The sequence below is a fragment of the Neomonachus schauinslandi genome, chromosome 3 (genome assembly GCF_002201575.2).
Source record: "Neomonachus schauinslandi chromosome 3, ASM220157v2, whole genome shotgun sequence".
In the NCBI taxonomy this organism is placed as follows: Eukaryota; Metazoa; Chordata; class Mammalia; order Carnivora; family Phocidae; genus Neomonachus; species Neomonachus schauinslandi.
Window position 1 is genome coordinate 147,043,985 of NC_058405.1, and position 26,493 is coordinate 147,070,477.

The window sequence follows — 26,493 nt, forward strand, 5'->3', positions numbered from 1 at the left end:
ATCACAGACCATCTTTACACTTTTTGGCATACTGTGTATTGGAGTTGAATGCTTTTAAATAGAGAACATTCCGATAAAAACCTAAAATGCCAAAATCGGGAGAATTCTTATAGGCAGTCTAGCTCAGTCGTTCATCTCAAATATGAGCAAATGTGAGACTAAAGAAATGAGATGACAACTTCACTGCCAAGTAGGGTCAGTATTGGTACAAAAAACAGTATCTTAGGTCACACTATAAAACTTTTCCCCACAGGCTCTGATGGAAGGTGAAAGCATTAAACAACTCTATTTTAATTAACTTTTATTTTTCTGGGAAAGCACTACAGGCACATCATTGAAAGATCAATTAGCCTTTTAACGAGTAAACAACTAGTATCCTCCCTCAGACTTTCACATCCAACTTTATTCTGGCTTCCTTCATTCTTGCCATTGAGAGGTACAATTCCACTTTATTTAAACTTCTCTGTGATTTTTCCCCTACATTCTTCTCTGTCCTTTCGGAATTTTCTCTTTATCACTAGTATCTGAAATTTCCTCTGTGTGTAGGGGGTGTGCTGGGTAGTTTTCCGTTGTTGGTTATAGCACACCGTTTCAATAAAGGAAACCTATGTTGTTTACATCTTTAAAATCTCTCTCCCCTCTCTTAATAGCCTATTTTTCTGGACTTTCTATTACTTCAAGGTTGGGCTCCTGAATTGATTTCCTAATTTTCTTATTTTTTATTATCCAATTTTTTAAAAAGGTTTTATTTATTTGGCAGAGAGAGAGAGCAGAGGCAGGTGGAGTGGCAGAGGGAGAGGGAGAAGCAGGCTCCCTGCTGAGCAGGGAGCCAAATGCAGGGCTTGAACCCAGGATCCTGGGATCATGACCTGAGCCAAAGGCAGATGCTTAACTGACTGAGCCATCCAGGTGCCCCTTTTATTATCCGGTTTTCATTTGTATGTCTCTTTCTCTTTATAGCTTAGAGATTTTCTTCACTCCTCTGTTTCTTAATTTGAAAAATGCTTATGTATTGGGGTGCCTGGGTGGCTCAGTTGGTTAGGTGATTGATTCTTGATTTCAGCTCAGGTCATGATCTCAGGGTTGTGAGATCAGGCCCCACATAGGGCTCCACGCTCAGTGCAGAGTCGGCGTGGGATTCTCTCCCTCTACCTCTACTTCTCCCCATAACCCATCCCACCACCACCCTCTGCTCAGGTGCTCTCTCTCTCTGTCTCTCTCCCCCCCCCTCAAAAAAAATGCTTATGTATTTTAACAATTTCTTCCTTCATAATCTCATGTTCTTGTGTCCCTTCTCTGCAAATACTAAGGGCTACAATAAATAGAAGAATATTTAGCTCTTTTTATGTCCCTCAACATATTTGAATTTTCTCTAAAGGATTTAAAAAAATTTTTTTTTTGTATACATCTTTCATGAGATTTACTGCTACATACATTAGGGTTTTTGTTCTGTTGTAGCCAGTATATATTTTCTATTTTTCAATTTAGTGTACAAAAATGCTATTGATTTCATGTATTGAACTTGCATGTAGCAATCTTGCTATACTTGTATTATTTCTGTTTTTGATTTTCCTGGATTTTCACTTATGATAAGCATATTATATGAAAATAACTGTGATATAATATACTTATGCCTAATTTGTTTCTTTTTGTTTTGGTGTAAAATTAAGACTATCTGTATATGTTGAAGAGTAATAGATATGGAGAACATCTTGATCCTGTTACTGAGTTTAATGGGAATGTTTCTGAAATTTTGCCACTACATATCACGTTGTATGTTTTTGGTAGATATGCCTCATTAGATAAGAAAGAGCTCTATTTTGCTCAAGTTTTAAATCCTGAAACAGGTGTTGAATTTGGTCAAATGAACTTTATCTATTAAATGATAATTTGGGTTATTTTTTCTGTTGATACTTTTTATTACACTAAATAATTACCAAATGTGAACCATCTTTATATTCTTAACAATCATTGGTATTACTGATTTTTTTTTCCCCTTTTGCCTCAGATTCCAATATGGCTGTTACTGATCTTGTCTTTTTAATAATTTTGATACTTTCATCATGAATTGCTTTATTTTTAAAAACTGCAGTACAATATTATTTTTCTTGGTTACTGACTTTGTTTTAATGTCTTCTCAAATTTCGTGCCTGAGCCTCACTCCAGGCCCAACCCTGGCTGTCAGATCACAAATTGCAGATAGTTCTTGTGGCAACTGGATACCTGGAGTGGACTCGTGAACTTAACCAGAAAGTAACATTTCTCTCAGCATAATATTTGGGTCAAGGCTGGCCATAAGATATTTGGGTCGAAAAGAGTGCGGCCAGGATTTTTTTTTTATATAAGAAATTTTTTTTAAGAGTTTTATGTTTACAGCAAAATTGAAGAAAAGGTGCAGTTTTTCCATATATCTTCTACCATGACACATGCATGGCCTCCCCCATCGTCATCAATCCCCCAGCAGAGTGGTGCATTTGTTACAGTTGACGAACCTCCACTGACACATAATGATCATCCAAAGCCCATAGTTTATCTTGGTTCACTCCTGGGGTACAATCTATGGATTTGGAAAAATATATAATGACATATTTTCATCATTAAGGTAACCTACAGAGTATTTTTACTGTTTTGAAAATCCTGTGCTCTGACTATTCATCCTTCCTTTCCTACTTACCCCTGGTAACCACTGATCTTCTACCATTTCCATAGTTTTGCCTTTTCCAGAGCATCATATATTAGGGATCCTACAGCATGTAGACTTTTCAGATTGGCTTCTCTCACTTAGTAATATTCAAAATTCTTCCATGCCTTTTCATGGTTTCATAGCTCATTTCTTTTTGACATTGAATAATATTCTGTTGTCTGGATTTAGCACAGTTTATCCATTCATCTGCTGGAGGACATCTTGGTTTCTTCCAAGTTACAGCCATTATGAATCAAGTTGCTACAAATATCTGTGTGCAGGCTTTTGTGTGGACAAATATTTTCATCTATTTGGGTAAATAGCAAGGAGCATGATTGCTAAATGGTATAGTAAGAGTATGTTTACTTTTGTAAGAAACTGCCAAATTGGTTTTGAAAGTGGCTATACCATTTTGCATTCCTACCGGTAATAAATAAGAGTTGCTCTTGCTCTATCCACCTCCTTGCCAGCATTTGGTCATGTCCGTGTACCTGATTTTAGCCATTCTAATAGATGTGTAGTAGTAGCTCATGGTTGTCATTTGTATTTTACTGATGTTCTGTGTTGTGGAGCATCTTTTCATACACTTATGTCATCTGTAGATCTTCTTTGGTGAAGTGTCTGTTAAGGTCTTTAACCCATTTTTTTTTTAACAGGGCTGTTATTTTTCACTTTCAAATGTTCTTTATATATTTTGGATTACAGTCCCTTATCAGATGTGTCTTTTGGAATATTTTCTCCCAGTTCATGGCTTGTCTTCTAATCTCTTGACATTATCTTTTGTAGAGCAGAAGTTTTAAATTTTAATGAAGTCCAGCTTATCAGTTATTTCTTTCATGGATCGTGCCTGAGGCCAGGACTTCAATTCTTTTGAGGTAAGAGAATCTAAACTTTCCTAGAAAACTTTATCTGAGAGGATGTGGGCCTTAAATTCTAGAAGTCATCTTGAAACCTGTGAGATTAAAAAATAAAGGCAAAAAATGTTGGGCAGCAGAATCAGGAATAAAGATAGACTGAGTTTTCTAGACAGTATGAGGCCCTGAGTCCATCTATACTGAGGTAAAATACCTTTGGCCTTTCTAATTTTGTGATCAAATATATCCCCATTTTGTTTCAGACTTTAGGGACCAGAATTTTTTTGGATGAGGAATTTTGGCCAGAATTTTTGGGTGAGGAAATCCTATTCATTGTCCTAATGCTCTATTTTATTATATTAGATGTCTAAATGCCTACACACCTCTCTCGCTCGCTCGCTCGCTCGCGCTCTCTCTTTGGTGAAATGAATTACCATGTATTACTACTCCCTTAAAAAGTGATGTGAACAATTCTAGCCAAGACACCAGCTCTGTGACTGTAGTTCAGAGATTGGTCCTAAGGGACTAACAGGATCTGCTCTGTTCCATAGAACAGAATACAGTAAAAGCAATTTAGGTGTGTTCATGCTGAAGTTCTTGAGAAAGAATTGAAAGTCAAAAGTTGGAAACAAAATTCAAATACTAACTTCATAAAAAGTAAACAAAAATATGAGCAGCTGATAAAGGAACTCAAGGTTTTTCCTAAATAGTTGATTACTTTAATGTCATTTTCTTCCTTATTCTGGTATGGAAATGGGCCAGGACACCTTCAATAGTCAAGATTGGAAGTCCCTTATAAAATGTATAGTTACATGACACATATTTAAATATAGATGTCATAATTATATAATTGTATGAGATGATTGATAGAAATACATATGGAATGGAGCATGGATGGTAAAACATAGTATATTAATTTGTTTGACAAATAAGATGTCCTAGTATATGAATGCACATTTGTAATTGAAAGGAGATTATTAACAAATTCCTGTAAAGAAGGTAAAAGTCAACTGGAGCTTATGGAACAATTTTTTTCTTTGTCTTAGGACCCAATCTTTGTAATAACTGAAGAACACTAAAATTTTTTGAAGTATAAAAAACATCATAACAGTCACATTTTATTATTCAGGATAATATTTTATTATAATGTAAAAACTAAAATCATTTGAGCAGTTTTCAGTATGATCTGTTGATATTGAACATAGAATAAACAAAGTAGGTAAATATATATAAATTCTGTATAATGTAATTCTACATAAAATTCACAGTTAGATGTATTTGATTATGTAAAACAAAGCAAGACCATACCACCAGAGAGCTTCTTATCTAAAAACAGAGTAAAAATAATATTCTCATGAATTAAACATTGCAAACTATCTTAGTGAGTCTTTCTTGATTAAATAATGAACCCATGAATGGTTTTTGGAGGAAACATTCAACTCACTAATGTGTTATTTATATGTTGTTGGTGGCAACTAATCACTTACCCTAAGGAGACATTACCCTTTATTTAAAGGTGTTGCTATCCATGTATAAATGATAACAATGCATATTTCACGGGGATTTTGATTTCCAAAAGTCTCAAATTCCACAGCAAAGATCCAGTTTAAGGCAGTTACTTATGTATATATTGTGTATATTATTACATTTGAAATCAAGATATAAAATTTTTAAGTCAACAAATTGACACTATTTTATAATGATGTAAGTTTTATGCCATAGGATGAAAATGATTTATAATTCTATCTTAAGACTTCATATTCAGCCTCAAAACATAGTGATTTTATAGCTCACATCAGCTGGACCCTGAATTCATGTGGATAGTTGGGAAGAGATCATATTTTTAGGTAGGAAATCAGCATGAATAAGCTGAGTAATTAAAGATGTATTCAGTGAACAGTGTAGACCCTTTTAACTAAATTGAAATAGTCAAGAAAGAGCAGTAGTTAAGTCCAAAAATATATATATCAAAATAAAATTGTGGGGAATAGGGTGGGGTTAAGTACCAACTAGTGAGTCCTTGATGGATTTTGAGTGGTAGAGAAATATATTGAATTAATTCTTAGGAATTAAATCAATACTGATGTGAAGAATGCAATAGGGGCAAAAAGCCTGGAGTTGAAGTTTACAAAAAAGGAAGCAATAGTGTTTAGATACTGATTAGATATGTATATGAAGAAAAATAAGTCAAATTGGGTTCAAACTTTCAAGGCTGAGGAGCAGGCAAAATTAAAATACTATTGCTAGAGAAAAGTCATAAAGCTAAACTAAGCGGATGAAGTGATTAGTTGTTTCTAGATGATAAGTTCAAATTTAAATGCAAAGTTAGAGATGAACGCTATAGAAACTAGAATGTCCAGGAGGCTGTTGAGAGAGTGAGTAGCTGAGCAGAGAAGGAAATGTATAGATCTGGAGAAAGTGAATTAACTCCAAGGAAAGGTTAAGTCACTGAGAGTCAGTAACACATAGATTTTTCCAGTAGAAGCTTCCTCTTCTACAGCAATAACATGACTTTTTTTCCCCCCGCCTTAAACATGACTTACTGGATTGTACTATGTGCAAAGCCTAATGATAAACGAGTAGATTTCAGTAGGTTTAAATAGTCTTACTATTTTGGGTAAGAGAAAATTTTGTTAAACAACAAAATTGGGAAGTACTGAAACAATTTCCTTTTTTTTTTTTTTTAAAGCTGACATCTTTAAAATTTACTCGAATGAATTTTGTTGTTTCACAGGATTTACAGTCCCTTCTAAGATTAGATTTTGCATTCAAGAGATAATTATAGTCAGAAGGGGTTATTATTGCTATGTAATAATAAATAAGGAATCCTCAAACTCATGGTTACAAACAACATTATCATCTCTCATAGTTCTGTGAGTTGCCTGGGCTCAGCTCGGTGGTTCTTGCTTAGAGTTTCCCATGCTCCTATGGGCAGATGACATCAACATCTGTGCATCTGAAGGCTCCACCAGGCTCCTTCACAAGGCTGGCAGGTGAGGTTTTCTGGGAGCTCAGGTGGTCAACAGAACAAAGTGAACCTCACCTCTCTGTGTGGCTCAACAATTTCCTTTTGATTGCCATTAAAAACTTCCCTTTCCAGGTGCCTGGGTGGCTCAGTCATTAGGCGTCTGCCTTCAGCGTGGGTCATGATCTAGGGGTCCTGGGATCAAGTCCCACGCCAGGCTCCCTGCTCAGTGGGGAGTCTGCTTCTCCCTCTGCCCCTCCCCCCTGCTCATGATCTCTCTCTCTCTCTCTCAGATAAATAAATCGTAAAAACAAAAACTTCCTTTTCCACCAAGCTTCTTCTTACCATGATCTGTACGTAACACACAACTTTTCAACCATTTTTACTAATATAATGGGTCATAAGCAAATAAAAAATAGTTAAATCAATCAGAATCAGGCACATGATAGAGTTGACTCTCTTTGTTCAGATAATGGTTTGGCTCAGGACTGATCTGAGGTACTGGTTTATAAAAAAGGAGAAAAAGTATGTCCAGGGAGGGAAGCACATGATGGAATTGTATTATTACCAGCTCTAGTTAAATGTATAATTGAGTGATCCTTACAGAAGGAAGTGCTTGTCACATTTTAGATGTGAAATCCAAAAAGTGTTTGATCTTTAATAGCTGTATTTTTTAATCTGTGCATCGGCTATAAAGGAGATCATCATCTACATGATCAAAACAAATAAATGACAACATATTCTCAAACAGATGATCACCAAATGAAAAAATGGACTGATTTGATGTGGCCAGTAATATGATAATTTGTAGTCAATGGGAAATAGAAAGGGATTGAGAGAATAAATAAATTCATAGTAGTCAGCCCTTGAATACGTACTTTGATTAGATAAATTCTGATATAGATTATTAATAGTGGTTAATATGTACATAGAAAATTCATGGAAATATTCATTGAAAGGATTTCAGGAAAGAAAAAGTAAGAATTATAGTGAAAAGTTTCATCCAAAATATTTAGAACTGATGTAATAATGTAACAAATTTATATTTTTTTAACAAAAATTTTTTCATATACTATTTTCACTGTCTGCTTCTTTCTTTTTCTTTTGGTTTTAATTAATCCTCCTTTTGATATTCTTTGGATGAAACCTATAGAAGGAAGAGAAACAAATTTATTATGCATAATAAAGTAATACAGTAAAACATTTTATCTAAATTTTCTCAAATTATCTTTTAATATATAGAACTAAAAATTGGCTTAAAAGCCTTTAATTTGTCTTTATGCAGAACAACGTATTTCTAAGGAAGTCATTTCACATATATAAGAATTAGCAAAAATGGATAAGCATGTTTCTGAATTTTTATTACTCTTCTTCACTTAGAAATTTGTGCTCACTTTATTAAAGCAAACATGGATGAATATGGTTGGTGGAATTATATGCGATTTTCATTTATGTATTAATACTCTATAAACATGCATCATTTTTATATTCAGAAGAAAATTAGTAACTACATTTAAATGTGCATTATAAGATGCTTAAAAATATTTTGGTATAATTTAAAATGAAAGCTTAGTATGTAAATATTAAAAGAATAAAATGTTTTGTTTCAAGTAGATTATTTTTCTGTGAAAGACACATTATGAGGAATTGTAGTTAACATCTTCAGCAATATCATCTAAATGTAGTTGAAAGGGGGACATATATTACCTAAATTATAATATTGTTTATTATTATAAATAGAACTAATTTCATATTTTCCCCTATTAAAATTTGTTCATAATTTTAATGCAATTGTTATCTTAAACACTAGTGAGTTAATGGGAAAAATGTCCTTTATACCTTTCTTACAAGTCCTAAGACATGCTTTTTTAGAAATAAAATTATTTTCATTCCCTCCACATCCACTGTACTTAAATGGGCGGCATTTCCCAATGACTGAATTGTAGTAGAATCGGCTCTCATTGGCTTGACACAATCCTCTGTCTGCTGGAGTCAGACACCAGGAAGGACCGTGATATTCTAAGAACATCAAGAAAACATGGTAAATTATATATGATAGTTAATCTGAAACTTTTATATTTATTGATTATTTATTCTCTTATAGTATATTTATGTAAAACGGTAATCTGAATAATAAAAGTAGTACTCAGTGAAATTCATGTATTTCAACTCCAGGAAAATGCTTTACTAATCACCAACTGTCCACTACAGTAAGACCTATCTCTAAGAAATAAAAAAGTAGATATATTTGTTAAAGAGAAGTACTTTGGTGACTCTTCATAATGTAAAAAACTAGCTGTACAAATAGACAAACCACTATTCAAAAATTGAACTTATAAAAATTTGTTAACCATATTCACTTTAACAAATTATCAATGTTTACACATCATTTTTGTTCATGAATGTTCAACTTCGGGAGGAAAAAAGTCCTGATGAGGAATCCTTATTCATTGAATGACATCACTGAAGCTGAGGAAGAGTAGTTGTTTTTTGACTAAAGTTCTAAATGATGTAACATAATCACAATTTAAAGCATAGGAACTCAGGTGTAGCAAATTTCAACTTTAAGCTTCCCGAGAAGGATCCCTGAAGAGATGGTTTGATTTAGTAATAAAGTTTTCTTGTGAATTGAAGCATCAGTTCTCGATGAGTTAGATGTTTTTGCAAAGGAAGGAATATAGCTAAAGCCAGTAAGATAGAACATTTACAGGTTTAAACCAGGCAGGCAAGCTGGTCTGTCGATGGGACCAACTACTTTAGAAACCGAAGAAAGAAAATACAACCAGGGTAATAAAAGGATCGCTCATTTTCTTAAGGTAAAGTAGAGAAATAGTTTCAGTACAATGGTAGTTTTTAGCTCTTTGGGGAATCCTGTGAGGGGAAGCTGGTACTCCAGCAGCAGACTTAAACCGCTTAATATTAGTAAACCAATACTGCAGGCAAGTTGGTAGATGGTGAGAAATCAATATAAGAAAACTTTAATGGCTTTGCCAAATTGTGAGCTGTGGCACAGCAAATGCAGACAAAGATGGTATACTAATATACAAAATCGGCAGAAAATAGAACTTTGAGGAATCCAGCCAATGAAGGCAAATAGGTTGGGCAGAAAGCTATAAGTGGTCTGATGACGTGAACCCTAGATGAAAGACTATAAAAGAAATAAACAATTTGAGGGGAAAATGCAGAAATTATTTGATCTAATCTGAATTAATGAACAATAATCCTAATTAGACATGAAAAAATAAGAATCTGCATTTACCTCCTGCCTTCTTGATAATTTAAGTGATTAGAGTGTCTTGATATAATGGCTCCTATAATAAGAGAATTTCTGGAAAATAGGAGTGGGAATACTATAGAAAGAATATACAAGACATTTTAGAAAGATGAAAATTCTGTGTCAAAATTCAAGAACTGTAATCACCTAAAGAATATTGTATAATTTAGGTCTTTGATTAGGTCTATAAACACTAATTTTTTTAAAAGAAGACCTTTGGATCTATAAAACTAAAACATTCAAAATCATGTAGTCTAATTTATCTTCTATGTCATCCTATTTGGGAGTTATAGTGCATGATTATTGCCATCATAAATCAAAATTAAAATGTTATTTGGTGAGAATGTATGCTTAACTTTCTAGAAACTGTTGAAGTCTCCTGTCCCCAGTAATGGTTTATGTAAGAGGAATTTTCTAACAGTATAGTAGAGATATACTGTAATTGAGCCCTACTATGTGCAAACTTTTCCAGTGTCTATGCTCTGGATTCTCATTAACCCAGAACCTAGAATATGAGATGGTTATCAGTTGCTACCACTTCTATCTCCATGAGCTTCCAAAGTCATCACCTGTATTCAGAAACAAAAGTACTCCTCAAGCAATTAGCCTAATATGAGAAACAGAGAAAATTGCTATTTTTTTAAATTCTCAGCAAGCACCCACAGATACTTCATAGCTGATATAGGAGTATGATGATATGACTTATACCTCGATTTCACTTTTGCATTTTGTATACAAGATTTATTAGCTCACAGTAAGTTGAAGATAATATATATAGATGTACCTGTAAGTTGTACACTTCTTTACACATGTTAATTATTATGTCTTAATAGCAATGCTCTACCTAAAGTTCCTTATTCCAGGACAGAGAGAATTTTCTGATGACATGAAATAAATTCATCCTTATTTTCCCTTAACCTGTAGTAAACCTGGCCCCATAACCAAATCAAATCACTTATTAGGTAGGGAGCTTAGCAGTTCTCAATCACAAGACACTGAACAAGCTAGATTGGTACATCTGGGGCTACAATACTTAGACTGAAGATAACAATGGAGAAGGCTCTGAAACCATGGAGGATATACGACAGGTTTGATGGGGAGAGGTACCCTAGCTTCTGTCTTCCTTTGGTCACTGAGTCTTCCAACAATGTCTGCCACTCACCAAATCTACTCAACAGCCAAGGGAAAGAGTACAATATATGTATGGGACAGTGCAAGAAGAAGGCAGGGGGATTATTTTGAAGGCAAACAGATAGTTGACCAGCACAGATGCCATTAGAGAGGTTCATAGCTGTTCATCTATTTCACTTTGTTTGCCCTGATTTTAATCACTACCTGCACAGATTATCAAATACAACTCACTTTTGACCCAGATAATTATTGTGGTTTCCAACACTAAAAATACAAGTATTTTGATAGTGGGTTAAAATTTGAAATTAATTACTAAGAATGTATTATAGTTAACTTGTAAAAGTTTTTAATACTATAATTATCAGTTGTGGAGTTTTTCTAAGGCCATTATTCTTCAGAACATGAATTATACTTGTATGTAAACTAATTCATTTCTCCGAAAATCATTTGAACTCTAAGTAGCTAAGACTATCATTGGATCAGGGCACCCGGGTGGCTCAGTTGGTTATAGCATTCAACTCTGGATTTCAGCTCAGGTCATGATCTCGGGGTTGTGAGATCGAGCCCCATGATCTCGGGGTTGTGAGATTGAGCTCTACACTGGGCATGGAGCCTGCTTGGGATTTTTTTCTCCCTCTCCCTCTGCCCCTCCCCATTCCCTTCTCTCTCTCCCTCTCTAAAAAAAGACTATCATTAGATTGCCTTAACATAGACAACAACAATATGATTAAAATAATGAAGCAGATGGTTTCTCAAAGACATTTTTAGCTCTAACATTTTTTTGAGTCCTTGATTATCATCCAGTTCTATCTCTAACGGTGAGGAAATTGAAGTTCTTGCACCTCATGAGGGGATAAGCTTGACTGTTTTCAATGAACATATGTATTCTAGATAAACATAGGCACTCACCTATTCAAAATCCAGACAATGATATCTACAATGAAAGAAAATATAAAGGTTTTGAAGTAGTTACACAATGAAATTTTTTTGGTCTAGATTTAATTATTCACAGGTATTTAAGATAGAATAAAAAGACACTAACCTGACTTCTGTTCATTTTCCAGAGGGAATTTAATAACCAAATGCATTCTGTCTTGATCTTGCCATTAATAACAAGTTGGATAGCTTCCATTTAGAGGGTATATGATAGGTTTCAGAATTCAGGATCCACTTATATTCTGCCAGGAACTGCCATGATCTAGTATGACTGCTAAACTGAAGGTGGCACTCCAAAATCAGTTTTATATTTAAAGTGGTTTATGTAAATTTTCTGAAACTTATACTGTAAACTTTAAATTTTATAGTCCCTTTGAATCCTTACCATGGTGTCTTTCTGTTCCCATTTTATATAATATTTAGGCTTTTATTTTACCAAACAATTTAGGATTTATGAATTACCCCATCACTTGCTGAGAAATTTTTTGTCTTCTGAGATTGTTTTAGGGAATTGAATAATAAATCTTTCCTTTGAATAACACATTCTTTTTTCCTATAATTTTCTAGTAAAGAAAAATATAAATATTTTAACTTTCTAATTATAACTTATCATTGTAAGACACTGAATTAATACAAAAGTATAACAAATATAAAACAAATGTTCTCAATAATTTGACCCCTGTCCCTTAACCATTATCAATGCTTTGTTGTATATTTTCCTCCAAATTGTTTGCGTAGGCAAACATATATTAGCATACTATTGTTTCTTTTTATACTTGATAACATTTTGTGAATGTTTCCATATTCATATATATTTCATTTTTAATATGCACAGTGTTCATTTCTTCAGTTGACTACAGTACATTTAGTCAACCCATTACTCATGTGGATGTAGATTATTTTTTTCAATTCCAGATTAATGGCTCATGAGCATCCTTATACACTAGTTCAGATCTTTCTAAAGATCTTTCTAAAATTAGAATTGTGTAAAAGCTATACTCAATTTATAATTTGGTGGATGCTGCTGAATTTTCTACCAAAAGCTTATATAAATTTATGCTTCACAATGATGTTTAAAAGTACCAAATCAATTACTTAATAAAATGTGCACCTTACTGCAATGCATTTATTTGTATTCACTTTTCTTCTCTCCTCATACCCACAAAAGTAGATGATTACTGTAGAGATGTTTTTATTAGGTAGGGAGCTTAGCAGTTCTCAAGGTTGCAACTCCCCAAAACAGATACTTTTATGCTGAGCTTCTTCCATACTGCTAGGGATTCTCTAGTAGCTACTTTCAGTCTGTATTTTATTTACTTCATGATGTGGTAGAGAACAAAGATAGCAAAGAAATATGAAAAGGAAATATGCTAGAATGTTGGCAGTGATTGTCTCTGTGAAATGCAAATATGGCCAATTGTCTTTTTCCTTTCTATTTTTTTCAATTTATCTGCTATTATAATATTCAAATTATAAAATAAAATATATAATGTTAGAAATAGGGTTATATAATCAAAATATTTTTTGATTCACGCCAGAGTCCTGGGGTCATAAGGAAAAGGCTGGAGATTGGAATTTGTTTGTGGTTAGAAATGGAGAGTAAACCTGTCACCTGTAAGTATACTATTTACAGATAGTAAATCTGTACTATAGGAAAAGCAGCATCTCCATTCACTAACATGGGAGAGTTGGTGTGAAATGGGCAGAAACTGACATTCTATACTGAAGGAAAAACAGCAGGGAATGGGAAAATTAGTACTGTGGAACTTTTTTCTTTTTTCTTTTGTCTATGTGTACAGTAACTTAGCTGAGGTTGAAATGTAAAAAGCAGGCTTCTAGGACATCTGAAACTGAAAGGTCATGGGGGAATAGACTGTAAGACCCCTTGCCCCAACAGGGAAGCCTCCACAGATTAAAACAGAAGAGAAGTGGTATAGATACCTATTGGGTTGGATTTCTTTGCCTGGATACTGACTCCATGGGCAGAGTTCACAAAGTTATCTTTATCCAGGGATTTTTCTAAATAAAGCCATAAAACAAGCAATACATGGTAAAACTATAAACTAGGAAGCTGTTATAAGTATAATTTATCCTAAGATAATTGTCTTATAATTAGAAAAATTTTTCCTTAAGCCATCTGCAAAATTGAAAACCCTGTAAGATTTTAGTAAAAAGTGAAAATTAACACTCATTTATTCCCTTGATCAGCTTTTAAGGAAGAATGAAATTTTAACAAGTGGAAGAGATAGAGGGGGAAATGGGTGAAGGAAAGCACAAAAGTCCGAATATTCCTAGTGTGGGGCACTTTGCAAACTCCAGGCTATCTGAAAAACAGAGTGCATGGAGAGTATAGTGGGATGCAGGATTGGGAGAGTAGATTTAGACCAAATTAAGAAGGTTTCTGATTACTAATATACCTGGATTTTATGATATAGACATTAATGAACAACTGAAAGTATTGAAGGATGAAAAAGTTCTGCTTGCTCTTTCGTGATGCATGAAGCAAGCTCAGCCAGCCATGTGTAGGCTGAATCCTGCAGGAGACTTGCAATAAAGGAGAATATAAGATGACCCTAACTGAAGCAGGTATAGTGGAAATGAATAAAATTAAGTACCACACTGACTGTGAGCAGAGAGAGAGGTAGAGAGAAGATAATTCTGGTATTTTTAGACTGATTGACTTAGAAGATGGAATATTTTTAATATATTATAAAATAGAATTATAGTATGAAATATAGTCATAACAGTTTCATAATTTATAATTTTATCATGGCTTTCTTTCATTGTAGCTTTACTTAGAAAAATCCCTGAATAAAGATAGAATTGTGAACTATGCCCATGCATTAGCCAGCATCTAAACAAATAAATCCAAGATGTTCGATAAAACATAGAACACAGGTTTAGAAAAAGACAAAATTTTAATTTTGACACCCTTCAATGGAAATACAATATCATGACTCTGTCCCCCCACAACACTTGTGCAGCTGTCTTAGCATATAGTGTAGGCATTGACGTCATCCTTGTATCTATCCCCTCACCCCATTTCACAGGCATGCCTGTAAAGGACAACACCATCTTTCTTATTTATTATTCACAGACTCCCAGTCCCTGTGACAATTCCCATCATATAGGAGCCGCTCAGTATTTGTTGAACTGAACTGGCATTAAGAGGTATAATGGATTTGCGCCTCAGGTCATAAGATAAAATTAGAAACACAGGTTTACAAGTCCTCTGATTAGAGAATACAATCCAAAGACACAAAATATGTATTGGTGTTTTATAATTACGTTTGAATGTTAGAAGGGCTTTATTTTATTTCAAATAATCATAGTATTAAGTGTATTGAATGAAGATACTTCAGATCAAGGTTACAGGCTTTAGTTATATTTAAAAATGATCACTAATAAAATGTATACAAATAATATCCCTGATTATTTTTTCCTGCTATAAATTTCCAATGACACTGGGTAATCATTAAAACCTTCAAATATTAATACTTTTCAGCCCTTATTGTATGCTAAACATAGGGATAAGAATTTTATATATGTCATCATAATCATCAAAAATTTTATGAGCTATTACTTTCCACATGAGGCCAAGAGTTGTGTAATTCTTTCAAGGATACAAAAAGTTGGCAAATAGCAGGACTGGAATTTAAACCTACATCTTTCTTCCCATAAGCCAGTGCTCTTCACCATTATGATGCATCCTCTGAAAACTACTAGAAAATAAAAATAACTGAGCAAAGACAATTTAATAATTATCAGGTAAAGAGAAAGCTGTCACAACTTTCCTTTTATATCCAGTTTCCAAATTCTCTCTTCTTAGGTTCAGAATGTCTTCTATACTTCTTACCCTAAGTTACATGCATGAAGTTGGAGTTTATCAAGTTTGAACAGGAAAAAGGTATCTAATCCAAATAGGCCATCAAATGAAGAAACTGGAAACAAGTCTTGGGAGTAAGAGTGCTGAGCCAAACAGTATTCGAAGAGCCCAAATATTTAAAGGCAAGAATTATTGTGTTTGTATATTCAGTCTGGGCTGATTCTAGAAATAATAGACCAAAGTTCCAGGTGTTTGTATACTCTGTGATCATATTTGCATTGGCCAGTCAGCTATCCATTTAATAGCAATAAGATGTGACAGAAGACTAGAAACCACATTCCACCGTGTCCCTAGAAAAGATAGAGGTGGGATTTTCCTAATTAATACATTTAATAATAATGCTTTCCAAACCTATTCCTGCAAAGATTGGTCATTATTCAAATAGAAGTAAGGTAGAGAATTAAAACATAGAGTAGCACAGGATTTTCTAACCTATTCCTCATTCCTAACCTGCTTTATGGCAGTAAATACCAAATTCATATAATAATAGGGATGTGCCATCTAAAATCAGACACACAGATCAATGGAATAAAAAAGCCCAGAAATAAACCCAAACTTAATATGGTCAATTTATCTATGACAAAGTAGGAAAGAATATACAATGGGGAAAAGACAGTCTTTTCAATAAATGGTTTTGGGAAAACTGGTCAGCTACATGCAAAAGAATAAAAGTGCACCACTTTCTTTATCATATATAAAAATAAACTCAAAATGGATTAAAGACCTAAATGTAAGACCTGAAACCATAAACTCCTAAAAGAAAACATAGGCTGTAAACATTGGTCTTACCAATATTGTAGGAGTTTGTCTCCTCAGGCAAAAGCAACAAAAAGCAAAAATAAACAAGTGGGACTACATCAAACTAAGAAGCTTCTGCACAGAGAAGGAAACAATCAACAAAACTGAAAGGCAACCGACTGGGAGATGCTATTTGCAAATGATGTATCTGAAAAGTGGTTAATATCCAAAATATATAAAGAACTTGTACAATTCAACACCAAAATAACAATTTGATTAAAAATGAACAGACGACCTGAATAGACATTTTTCCAAAGAAGACCTACAGATGGCTAACAAATATATGAAAAGAGGCTTAACATTACTAATCCTCAAGGAAATGCAAATCAAAACCACAATGAGCTATCTATCACCTTATACCTGTCAGGATAGCTAGTATCAAAAAGACAAGAAATAACAGGTGTTGGTAAGAATGTGGAGGAAAAGGAACCTTCGTGTGCTGTTGATGGGAGTGTATATTGATGCAGCCACTTTGGAAAACAATATGGAGGTTCCTCAAAAAATTAAAAATAGAAATACCATATGATCCAATAATTCCACTGCTGAGTATCCAAAGAAAGCAAACACACTAATTTGAAAAGACATATGCACCCCTATATTCACTGCAGTGTTATTTACAATAGCCGAGATATGGAAGCAGCCTAAATGCCCATCAACAGATGGATAGATAAAGATGTGGTGTGTGTATACACACACACACACACACACACATACACCCAATGGAATACAATTCAGCCATAAAAAAGAATGAGATCTTGCCATTTGTGAGACCATGGTTGAATCTAGAGGGTGTTATACCAAATTAAATAAGTCAGAAAAAGACAAATTCCATATGATTTCACTTATTTTGGAATCTAAAAAACAAAAAAGAAAACTTATAAATACAGAGAACAAAATTGTGGTTGCAAGAGGGCAAGGGGATGGAGGAATACTCAAAATATGTAAAGATGATCAAGAGGTATAAAGTTCCATTTATAAAATAAGTCATGAGGGTGTAAAGTACAACATAGGGAGTATAATCAATATTGTAATGACTTTGGTGACAGATGGTAACTAGATTTATGGTGATGATTCTATACTACATGTAAATGTCAAATCACTATAATTAGACCCCTGAAACTAATATAATATTGTAGGTTAACTGTACTTCAATTAAAAAGTGCCATCAAATTAGTATTGTTAATGCATTTGTTTGTAGCTTGTATTCATTTGTGAATAAGTTTTGATTGATAGTTGTATAATGCTCAGATATATAATGAGATACAGTATTTTACTTGTTCATATACAATCTGTCATACAAAATAATTTGATATACAAATTAGAAGTCTGTGGGGTTTTTTTCTTTATCTGTATATTCAAATTTCAGAAACACTTCTCTGGAGGAATCTCATACTGGGGCCAAAAAAATGTATCCTTCTTAAAAGCAGAGATGGTCCAGGAAGAAAAGGATTAGCAAAAGTAGTCAGTGGTCACTGGAGCTGACTGTATCTGGCTGGCAGCAGTCTTGGCAGAGGGGAAGTGCTACATTTTTGTTTCTCACCAGCTCTGGTGTCAGGAAGTAGAAGGTCTTAGGGATCCTCTCCGCAAGTTACCTATTTTTAGAAAGCCAGCTTGTCAGAAAATCAGTGTATGAGGCACCAGATTCATATTTAAATTAGGAGGGAATATCTATGTTTCTGGGTCTGAGAACACATTATGAAAAACAGGGTGCTTTTGTGGGACTATTTAAGTGGGTTTTTTATGAAGTGGAGTTTTTCAGAATTGTTGACAGTGCTAGTGATTAACTGTGGAACTCCTTAGATTATGGGGGATATTTTCTTCGCAGAAACTTTCCGTGGTTGTAATGTGTAAGCAAATCTTCAACAAGAGGCCAAATAGGCGACAACGTTTTCTTGCAAATCTATAAATTAATTGTATCAGTGATGGTGTCTGACTTTCAGGCAGTTTATATAACATCTCTTCCAAAAGGCCAACGATCACCAAAAATTTTTTATAAGATATATGTGTATGTATGTGCGTGTTTATGTTTTATGTTTATGTTTTTCTTTTCTCTCCATTTTTTTCCACATGTATATGGAATCCAACCAGTAGGTATATATTGTATACAGTCAGGAGAGAGAGAGAGAGCCTCAAGTACCCAAATGGTTTGCAGAATGATACTCAATCATTTTCCCTTGACTTAGTGGCTTCCAGGAAGCAATAAGGACTACGTCAAATATATAGGTGTTCCTTTTCTCTGTCAGAGACCAAGTACAAGACTGAGTTGCCAGTAGGCTTTTGAAGTCTATCAGAAAATTTTGTTTTTCCAAAATATCATATAGCTGATGTAGTCCCAAGGCAGCTATTAAGAGTTGACATAGAGAAGTAAAGGCGCTATGAGAACCAAGAAAAGAAATCACTTCTTTAAAAAAGATTTATTTATTTGAGAGAGAGAGCAAGCAAGCATGAGGGGAGGGGCAGATGGAAAGGGAGAGAGAGAATCTCAAGCAGACTCCCTGCTGAGTGCAGAGCCTGATGCAGGGCTCAGTCTCACAACCCTGAGATCATGACCTGAGCCGAAATCAGGAGTTGGATGCTTAACCATCTGAGCCCCCCAGGCGCTCCAAATCACTTTGTTAATCAATGGGTCAGGTCCATTCAAAAAGCCCGGAATCATATGAAACTGATGAATCATAAAATTAACCCCTGAAATTAATTAATATACTATATGTTAACTAAATTGCATTAAAATAAACAGTTACAGATAAATAAATAATTCCTAAAAAAAAAAAAAAAAGCCCAGGATCAGTATGAACCCTTGAGAACATTAATTTTTCTTTGATAGACTTTTACCAGTGAGCTCCATTGAGAGGACTATGTTAACTATGTGCACATAAATATTAAAACTTTGTTAATGGTATGCTCTCAGAGGTATCACATATACGATATAAAGCAGAAATATTAACATGTGCATAAAATGCTACCTTATCCTAAAGTGGACATGGATGAATGAAGGCAGAAGGCGGTCAGAAGGACTTGGTAAGTATGATCAACATTCTTCCAACTATCATTTGTTCTTTTATAACTGTGGATCACAGAATTAATAAATAAAAAATGTGAGCCACCTGTCCCATGCATAACACTGATCTGAATACAAAGAAGGGAAGATCTACAAAACATAAAACATTTGTCTCTTTCCTCAAAAAACTTGTAATCTAGTCAGTGAGGCAGAGCTAAAACAACATCAACTAATACAAGCATTAAGGGAATCAAAATAGGAAGCCAGGAGAAAGGAAGAGGAAGAAGACTTCCTTGTGGGGGTGAAAAGGCAGCTTACATGAGGAGGGCCAGTGAATTTTAGGAAGGAGAAACCAAACAAAACATTAGGAGCCATAAGAATGGATAATTTGTGTTTACTAATAACAGAGTAGATAAGTTCTACTTAATGACAATGTCTATTCGGAAGGCACAGAAAAATCTTGTATTTAGTGAGACAAAAACCTGGACTAGTTAGAGGGCCAACAGATAAGGCAGACAAATCTAAGACAAGTGGATGAGGCTAAATTAACACAGAAAGAATGTATCTGTTAAGTTTTTAATTTATTTTTCTGTAAAGCAAGAGAAATACATAAACTTGCTTGATTAAAGATACTCTAACCCTAATATAATGGATGTATGGAATTAGGACAGCAATGTCAAAAATGTTGTATCTAATACATGTTGTATATGACTCTCTTAGTCTCTGTCTTTTTCTGTCTCTCCATATACACACATAAGCACATATACATACATATATATGCATGTGTCTATATACATACATATAGCAAATGTTTTCTTTAACATGTCTGATATATAACTATTTATTAATGATTATTGATAATAATGATTATTATGGCTTCAAAGCCCCATGATACTTCTACATGACAATATTCTCAACTTGTTTCTACTAAACACATTTGAACTGTGTAAGTTTCCATATATGTATCAATTTAGGTCTATTGTCATTTCCCTTTGAAAGGTTAATTATAGTTTTGTGACTGTATGTGTACTGATGGACTTAGTTGAATAAGTAGAGATCTTATGAGTGTCTGAAACATCAACTTCTGCAAAGAAGAACTTACAAAGAGTTGTTTTGCAGGTTAGAAACTAAGGCCTGGGAAGTTAGGGGTATTGCTCTGAATCCCACAGGTAATGTTAATGAATAATATTTCCATAGCATGGAATAGGTATCAGGCACCATGCTAAGTGAGCCATGTACATTGACTGATTTTACCTCACAACAAAACCTATAAGGTGAGTACTATATTATTACCATCCTCATTTTACAGTGGGAAATAAGGTTCAGAGAGGTTAAGAAGTAACTCAAGGTTGCACAGCTAATAAGTGGAAGTACTGGGATTTGAGCCCGACTCTTCAGGCTCGGAGTCTTTTATCTACTATACTGTAGTGCTAGTCTCAAGGGAAAAGTCAGGAAAAACTAATTGTGGTAGTTTTTCATTCTGAAGATTGTGTACAGAACTACATATGTTTAGAGGGATTGTTTTAGGATGATTTCTCTCACACATGTAGTGAGAACAAACATTTATTTTACCTACGTGGATATACTCATCAATTCAGCCAATCCAAACTCAAATACTTTGCTCTCACTTGTACATATGGATGTGCTTACAAAAGATTTTGTAAAAATCTCTTTAAGGAAGAGCAAGCCTCAATCTTTGAGATACCTATATAGCCTACTAATAAGGAAATCTGGAAATAAACAGAGAAAATTAAACCTAGATTGCACTTGGTAAGCATTCAAATATTTTCAGTCAAGAGGGCTCACTGGAAAAAAAATTCTCAAGCTTATATGCAATATCATGGTAGTTAAGAATAAACAGCGAACAAAACTTCTAAAAGATTTCTTTCCTATTATCATGAAGAGAAACATTAAAATTATATTTACAAATATTCTCCTTCATAACAATAGCATAATCTAGCTATATTTTTGGAATATTCCAATACTCTAAGGATTGTTATTTAATGGAAAGAATTTTAAATGAATGCTATCCTATTTTTATTGTGGGGCATGTTATTATTCCTATGCACTGAATCAAAATTAAAACGATTTACATCTTTTCAAAAGAACCTAATGCAGAGAAGCTTATACATTTGCTAAAACCTTGAACCACAAGGTTTTACATAAGCATAGAATCATATTTTCTTAAATTATAGTAAAATATATTAATATAATTGCAAGCACTGACAGATGTAATTATTTTTGAGCTGGAATATCAACAGTGTCTTCATAGACCTCAGCAAAAGCCTTTGGTGGAGTAGGAAAGGGATAGTCTGGGTATAGGAAAAGTAGGGGCACAATTGCCTTCTGACATTATGCTACTTGGATGAGGTCGAGGAGGGCTCATCTAGGTCTTAGTGAAGAGGGATGGCTGAATTTCCACCTTCTGCCTCTTGGATGGGGTGGACGAGGGATCAAGTAGATCTTAAAAAGAGTGAGGGCACAGCTTCATTGTTCCCCTTTTCATGTTAGCCACTCTTCGTATCAAACTTCCTATAGTAGCTATTGCAACATTATTTCATGCTTTAACTTAAGAATGTTACAAAACAAAAGAATGAGAAATGAATACTCCTAGAAAAAGAAGAAAAGGGGTCAAATTGGCTAGAGAAATTTAGGTTTTGAGGCAAGTATATACAATAAAAAAAATAAAATAATTCTCTAGACAAAGAAAGGAGGAAGATTTTCCCTAATTTTAAATGCACTTACTATGAAAGAATTAAATGTCTATTGTTTTAATAAAAATCCGTTTAATCTTGTTTTCTTTTAGATTCATGTTGTGAATTTTTACTGTTTCCTTAGTTAATAATTTACTGTTATAACCATTTGTTTGTTTTTTATACTTTTCATTGTGCAACTATATAAAAACTTAGGACATTTATCAGACAGTATTTAAAACTCATTTACTTTCTCACACATATTTTGTCTCCTCCTTTCTATTTTGGCAGTGTGCGTGCCAAAAATCATGATTTTTATACTTGATAAAACTTTAAGGCAAAACTTTCTTCTTACTCCATTCATTATAATGACAAATGAATATAGATCTCTATCTGAATTAGTGAAGCAATCCAAACAAAAAATATTGAAACATATTGAAAATTGATTTCATGCATTTATTTTATTAGTAGATATATTGTATCACATGTTGAAAAGCATGCTAAATCTTATTGTGTGAAAGATGTGAAAGTTTAGAATGACAAACTTAATGGGTTTAAAGAGACATGTGATACTTAACTGGATAAAACAAAATGTCACTGAAAGACACAGGGCTGAAAGGACACAAAGAAACAATGCAATGAAATTACTTAATTTCACAGATAAATCAGAACTACAAAGCTATTTATTATCATTATTACAAACAAAGTAGTGTTTAAAAACTAGACTCAAATTCATCTGGCACTGAATTCATTGCTCTAATTATAGAATCCAATCTAAGGACCTGAAGGCATTTGAATATACCGTTTTCAAACTCCCTCTGAAATTCTGCATGCCGTTCATGACATCTCAAGTGCTATTAGAACACTGCTCGAAGACCTGCAGTTTAGGGACTCTCATTCCTATGGTACCCACTGATTTTTTAAGACCTCACATTAAAAAATAAACACTTTACAGAAAGAAACTTATACTTTTAGATTTCATGAATCAATCCTGATTCTTCGGCGGGGTTGAGGGAAATAAGGAAGGGTAGGGATGTGGGGAGAAGGGGGGTGAGGGATGTATGGAACTTAATTTTTCTTTCACATGTTAGTGCTACAAGTACTGAGAGCATATATAATGTTCCCTCTTTGGATCTCACATCTCCTTGCACTTTTCCAGGCCTTTTGTAAACATGTTTCCAGTTCTCTTTGTGGCCTCTAAGGTATGGCATTCAGAGCTGAAGCAAAGCCCTCAGACATGATCAGGTCAGTGTGGCACTGAACTTGATATTTACATCCTTCATTCCAGATAGGGAATAGTCAACATGTGCAGCTTTAAATCCATCTGGGCAGAACTTCTGTCTGCTGTTTGCTTGCTTGCTTATTTGTTTGTGTAAAGAGATGCTCAAAGACTTTCTGATTCTGATTCCCACTGGATTCTGACACACGGCTGCTGTGGAGAACCCCTGCTCCACACACTGTCTCTTTTTACCCTAGGGCTACAATTTTAATAGCTACAGAACTCTTTCAACTCGTATCACCTTTACATTTGAAACTTTCACTTGGACTGCTTCGAAGTGAGATCTCCAATTCGTGAATGAGCACATGTGATTTTTAAAATTTAGGTTGGACCTTATATTTATCCTGTTAACTTTCAGCTCTCTCAATTGTTTTTAACTGCCCAGATATTTGTAGTTTCCGGTTCTGTTTTCCAATATTTTTACTATTTTCCAGCTCTGCATTTTTTGTGGGCATATTTCCTGTATGTTTGTTTAAATTTGGTAAATACATTGACAGGGAATAGCCCAGAAGAGAATTTTGCAGAAATCCAAAAGACAATTCTCTTCAGAGTGACATAACCTTTGGTGGTGGTTATTCAACAAATTCCTAATTTGTCCTGTGACTAAACACCTGAGACCTTGCCCAATGCCGTGCTCAGTTAAAGAGCACTTTACTGCCTTTGACTCAATGCTGCCATTATAATAATTTACCATCAGACATTGATGCTGATAATTCTGAGCATTATTTTATAAGACAAATTTGGCATAGAGTTAAATATCATAGGAAAGTTTTCATATGATATACAATCAGAAGCCTCCTTCAAAGCATACTTTAAAATAGAGGAAAATTATCACCATGATGGGATTGAAAGACAAACATTTTGAATCTCAATATTTCAACACACCTATTATTAGAGAACAAGAGCTATATTTTTTTTAAAAAAAAGCAAGGTTCTAATATACATTCCACTTCTATTGTTACCAAAATATTTTTCTGGGAGCAATTTAAAAAAAAAAAGTTCTTACCAAAAAAGCTGGGACCCTTAGTAGGCTGGGGAGTGATGGAATCATTATTCACAGAATCAGGTGGGGACACAGTATTTGTAACATCAAGCGTTGTCAGACTATTCACAGGACTAAACGGTATTGTACTACCCGTAGACTCAGGCAGTACTGTATTATTCACAGCTTGTTCCAACTGAAGATCATTCACTGGAAAAAAAAATACAGCCAATTAAAATACAACATTGTCATATGTCCATAATTATACACACAAAGCAAAGCACAGCGGTTGTGTTAAGAAGAGTAGACATCGGGGTGCCTGGGTGGCTCAGTTGTTAAGCGTCTGCCTTCGGCTCAGGTCCTGGGATCGAGCCCCTCATCAGGCTCCCTGCTCAGTGGGGAGCCTGCTTCTCCCTCTCCTGCTCCCCCTGCTTGTGTTCCCTCTCTCACGGTTTCTCTGTCAAATAAATAAATAAAATCTTTAAAAAAGAAGAAGAAGAAGAGTAGACATCCAAGGACACCAGGGTGGCTCAGTCCATTGAGACTTGATTTTGGTTCAGGTCATGATCTCATGGGTCTTGAGATGGAGCCCCCCAGTGGGCTCTGCACTCAGCGGGGAGTCGGTTTCAAGATTCTCTCCCTCTGCCCCTCCCCCAGCTCATGCGCACATGTACGCGCACACACACAATCTCTCTCAAATAAATAAATCTTTAAAAAGGAGACTTCTAGAAATTTTATTCACATTGCTATGTTAAATTAATGAACAGTAAATCTTTATATTTATACATATTGTTAGTAAGATCATATTTCTGTGAGTAACTTTGTAGTTCTTGGTCAAAAAAAGGTAACAGTTAAAGTTTAAGGCATCCTTTAATAAATTTCATGGTCAGGTAAAACTGATTGATTTTAGGTGGTAGGTTCCAAAGAACTATTTGTCCTCAAATTGTTATAAACCTAAGGGATTTCAGCAGCCCTATTCTTATGCTTACATTGTACTAAAATTCTCAGGAAAGAAAATTAAATAATGTAACCTAAAATAAATCTATGGAAATAAGTTCCCCTATACATTTCTTAATTTTCTGTTCCTTTTTTTTTTTTTAAGTTAACGCAGTGACTGATTTTTATCAAATTTAGTGGATGCTACTGTATCTTCATCTGTATGGCTGAAACAAAAATCTAGGTAAACTTGAACATCCTTTAAGTTGCCTTATTTTTAAAGGATGCCTGTAAATGAAGTAAAATGAGATGGGAAATAAACTTACCTAAACTCTCACAGGTTTGCTTGCATTGATCCAGTGATTCAAAGTTGTTTTGATTGCCAAGGCACCCACCGTACTTGAAATCTTCACATTTCTTTGACTCATTGTTATAAAAATACCTAGTTATATAACCTCGACAGACTCCACTGTCTTCCCCCAAAAAGCAGTAATCTGGCTTTTCTGGAAATTATAAAAATGTCAGAAAGCAATATACTTTTTGTGAATAATTGAATTACGCTGATTAAATGTACAAAATAACCAAGTTGAAGTTATTTAAGGAGTAAACATGAAAAGTTAAAGATACAAGGTAAAAACGGAACTTTATCCACAACCACACAATATTAAAATTGTCCACTATGTCTATTGTGACATTTAGAATAAGGAAGATGTATCTATTGTCACATATTGTTGCTACTGGAATTTCAAGTTCTAAATTTCTCATCATAAATTAATAGGGCGCCTAACTATCAACCATTTCAGGAATTGAAAGAGTAAAATATGTTATTTTACCCTTGGTTTGGAAGAAATATTCCAAAATTCATAATGTTACAAAATGTTATGGCAAAATTTTGGTTCAGTTATTTTTTTAGGCGTACAGGCATTGACATTTAGGAAAGAAGTAGGAATATTTCATATTTTTCAGGTATAGGCTCCCATTAGGGAAAGAAGTGTAATGTGTTGCTTCATTACAATGGTTTCAATTTAAAAAATATTGGAGGAGAAGCTTTGAGGCATGTGGAAGCTTTCATGGCTAT

At 34.2% G+C, this 26,493-nt stretch overlaps 1 protein-coding gene across 1 annotated transcript in view; it reads right to left on the bottom strand.

Annotated features, from left to right (window-relative positions):
* Window positions 1–7,542: 7,542 nt before the first annotated feature.
* TFPI (tissue factor pathway inhibitor) overlaps window positions 7,543–26,493 on the bottom strand; it is a 34,414-nt gene continuing 15,463 nt past the window's right edge. The window contains exons 5-8 of the mRNA XM_021703178.2: window positions 25,738–25,918; window positions 24,504–24,601; window positions 8,342–8,521; window positions 7,543–7,649 (exon numbers count right to left, since the gene is read on the bottom strand). Coding sequence (XP_021558853.1) covers window positions 7,543–7,649; window positions 8,342–8,521; window positions 24,504–24,601; window positions 25,738–25,918 — 566 coding nt within the window. The remainder of the gene's footprint in view (window positions 7,650–8,341; window positions 8,522–24,503; window positions 24,602–25,737; window positions 25,919–26,493) is intronic.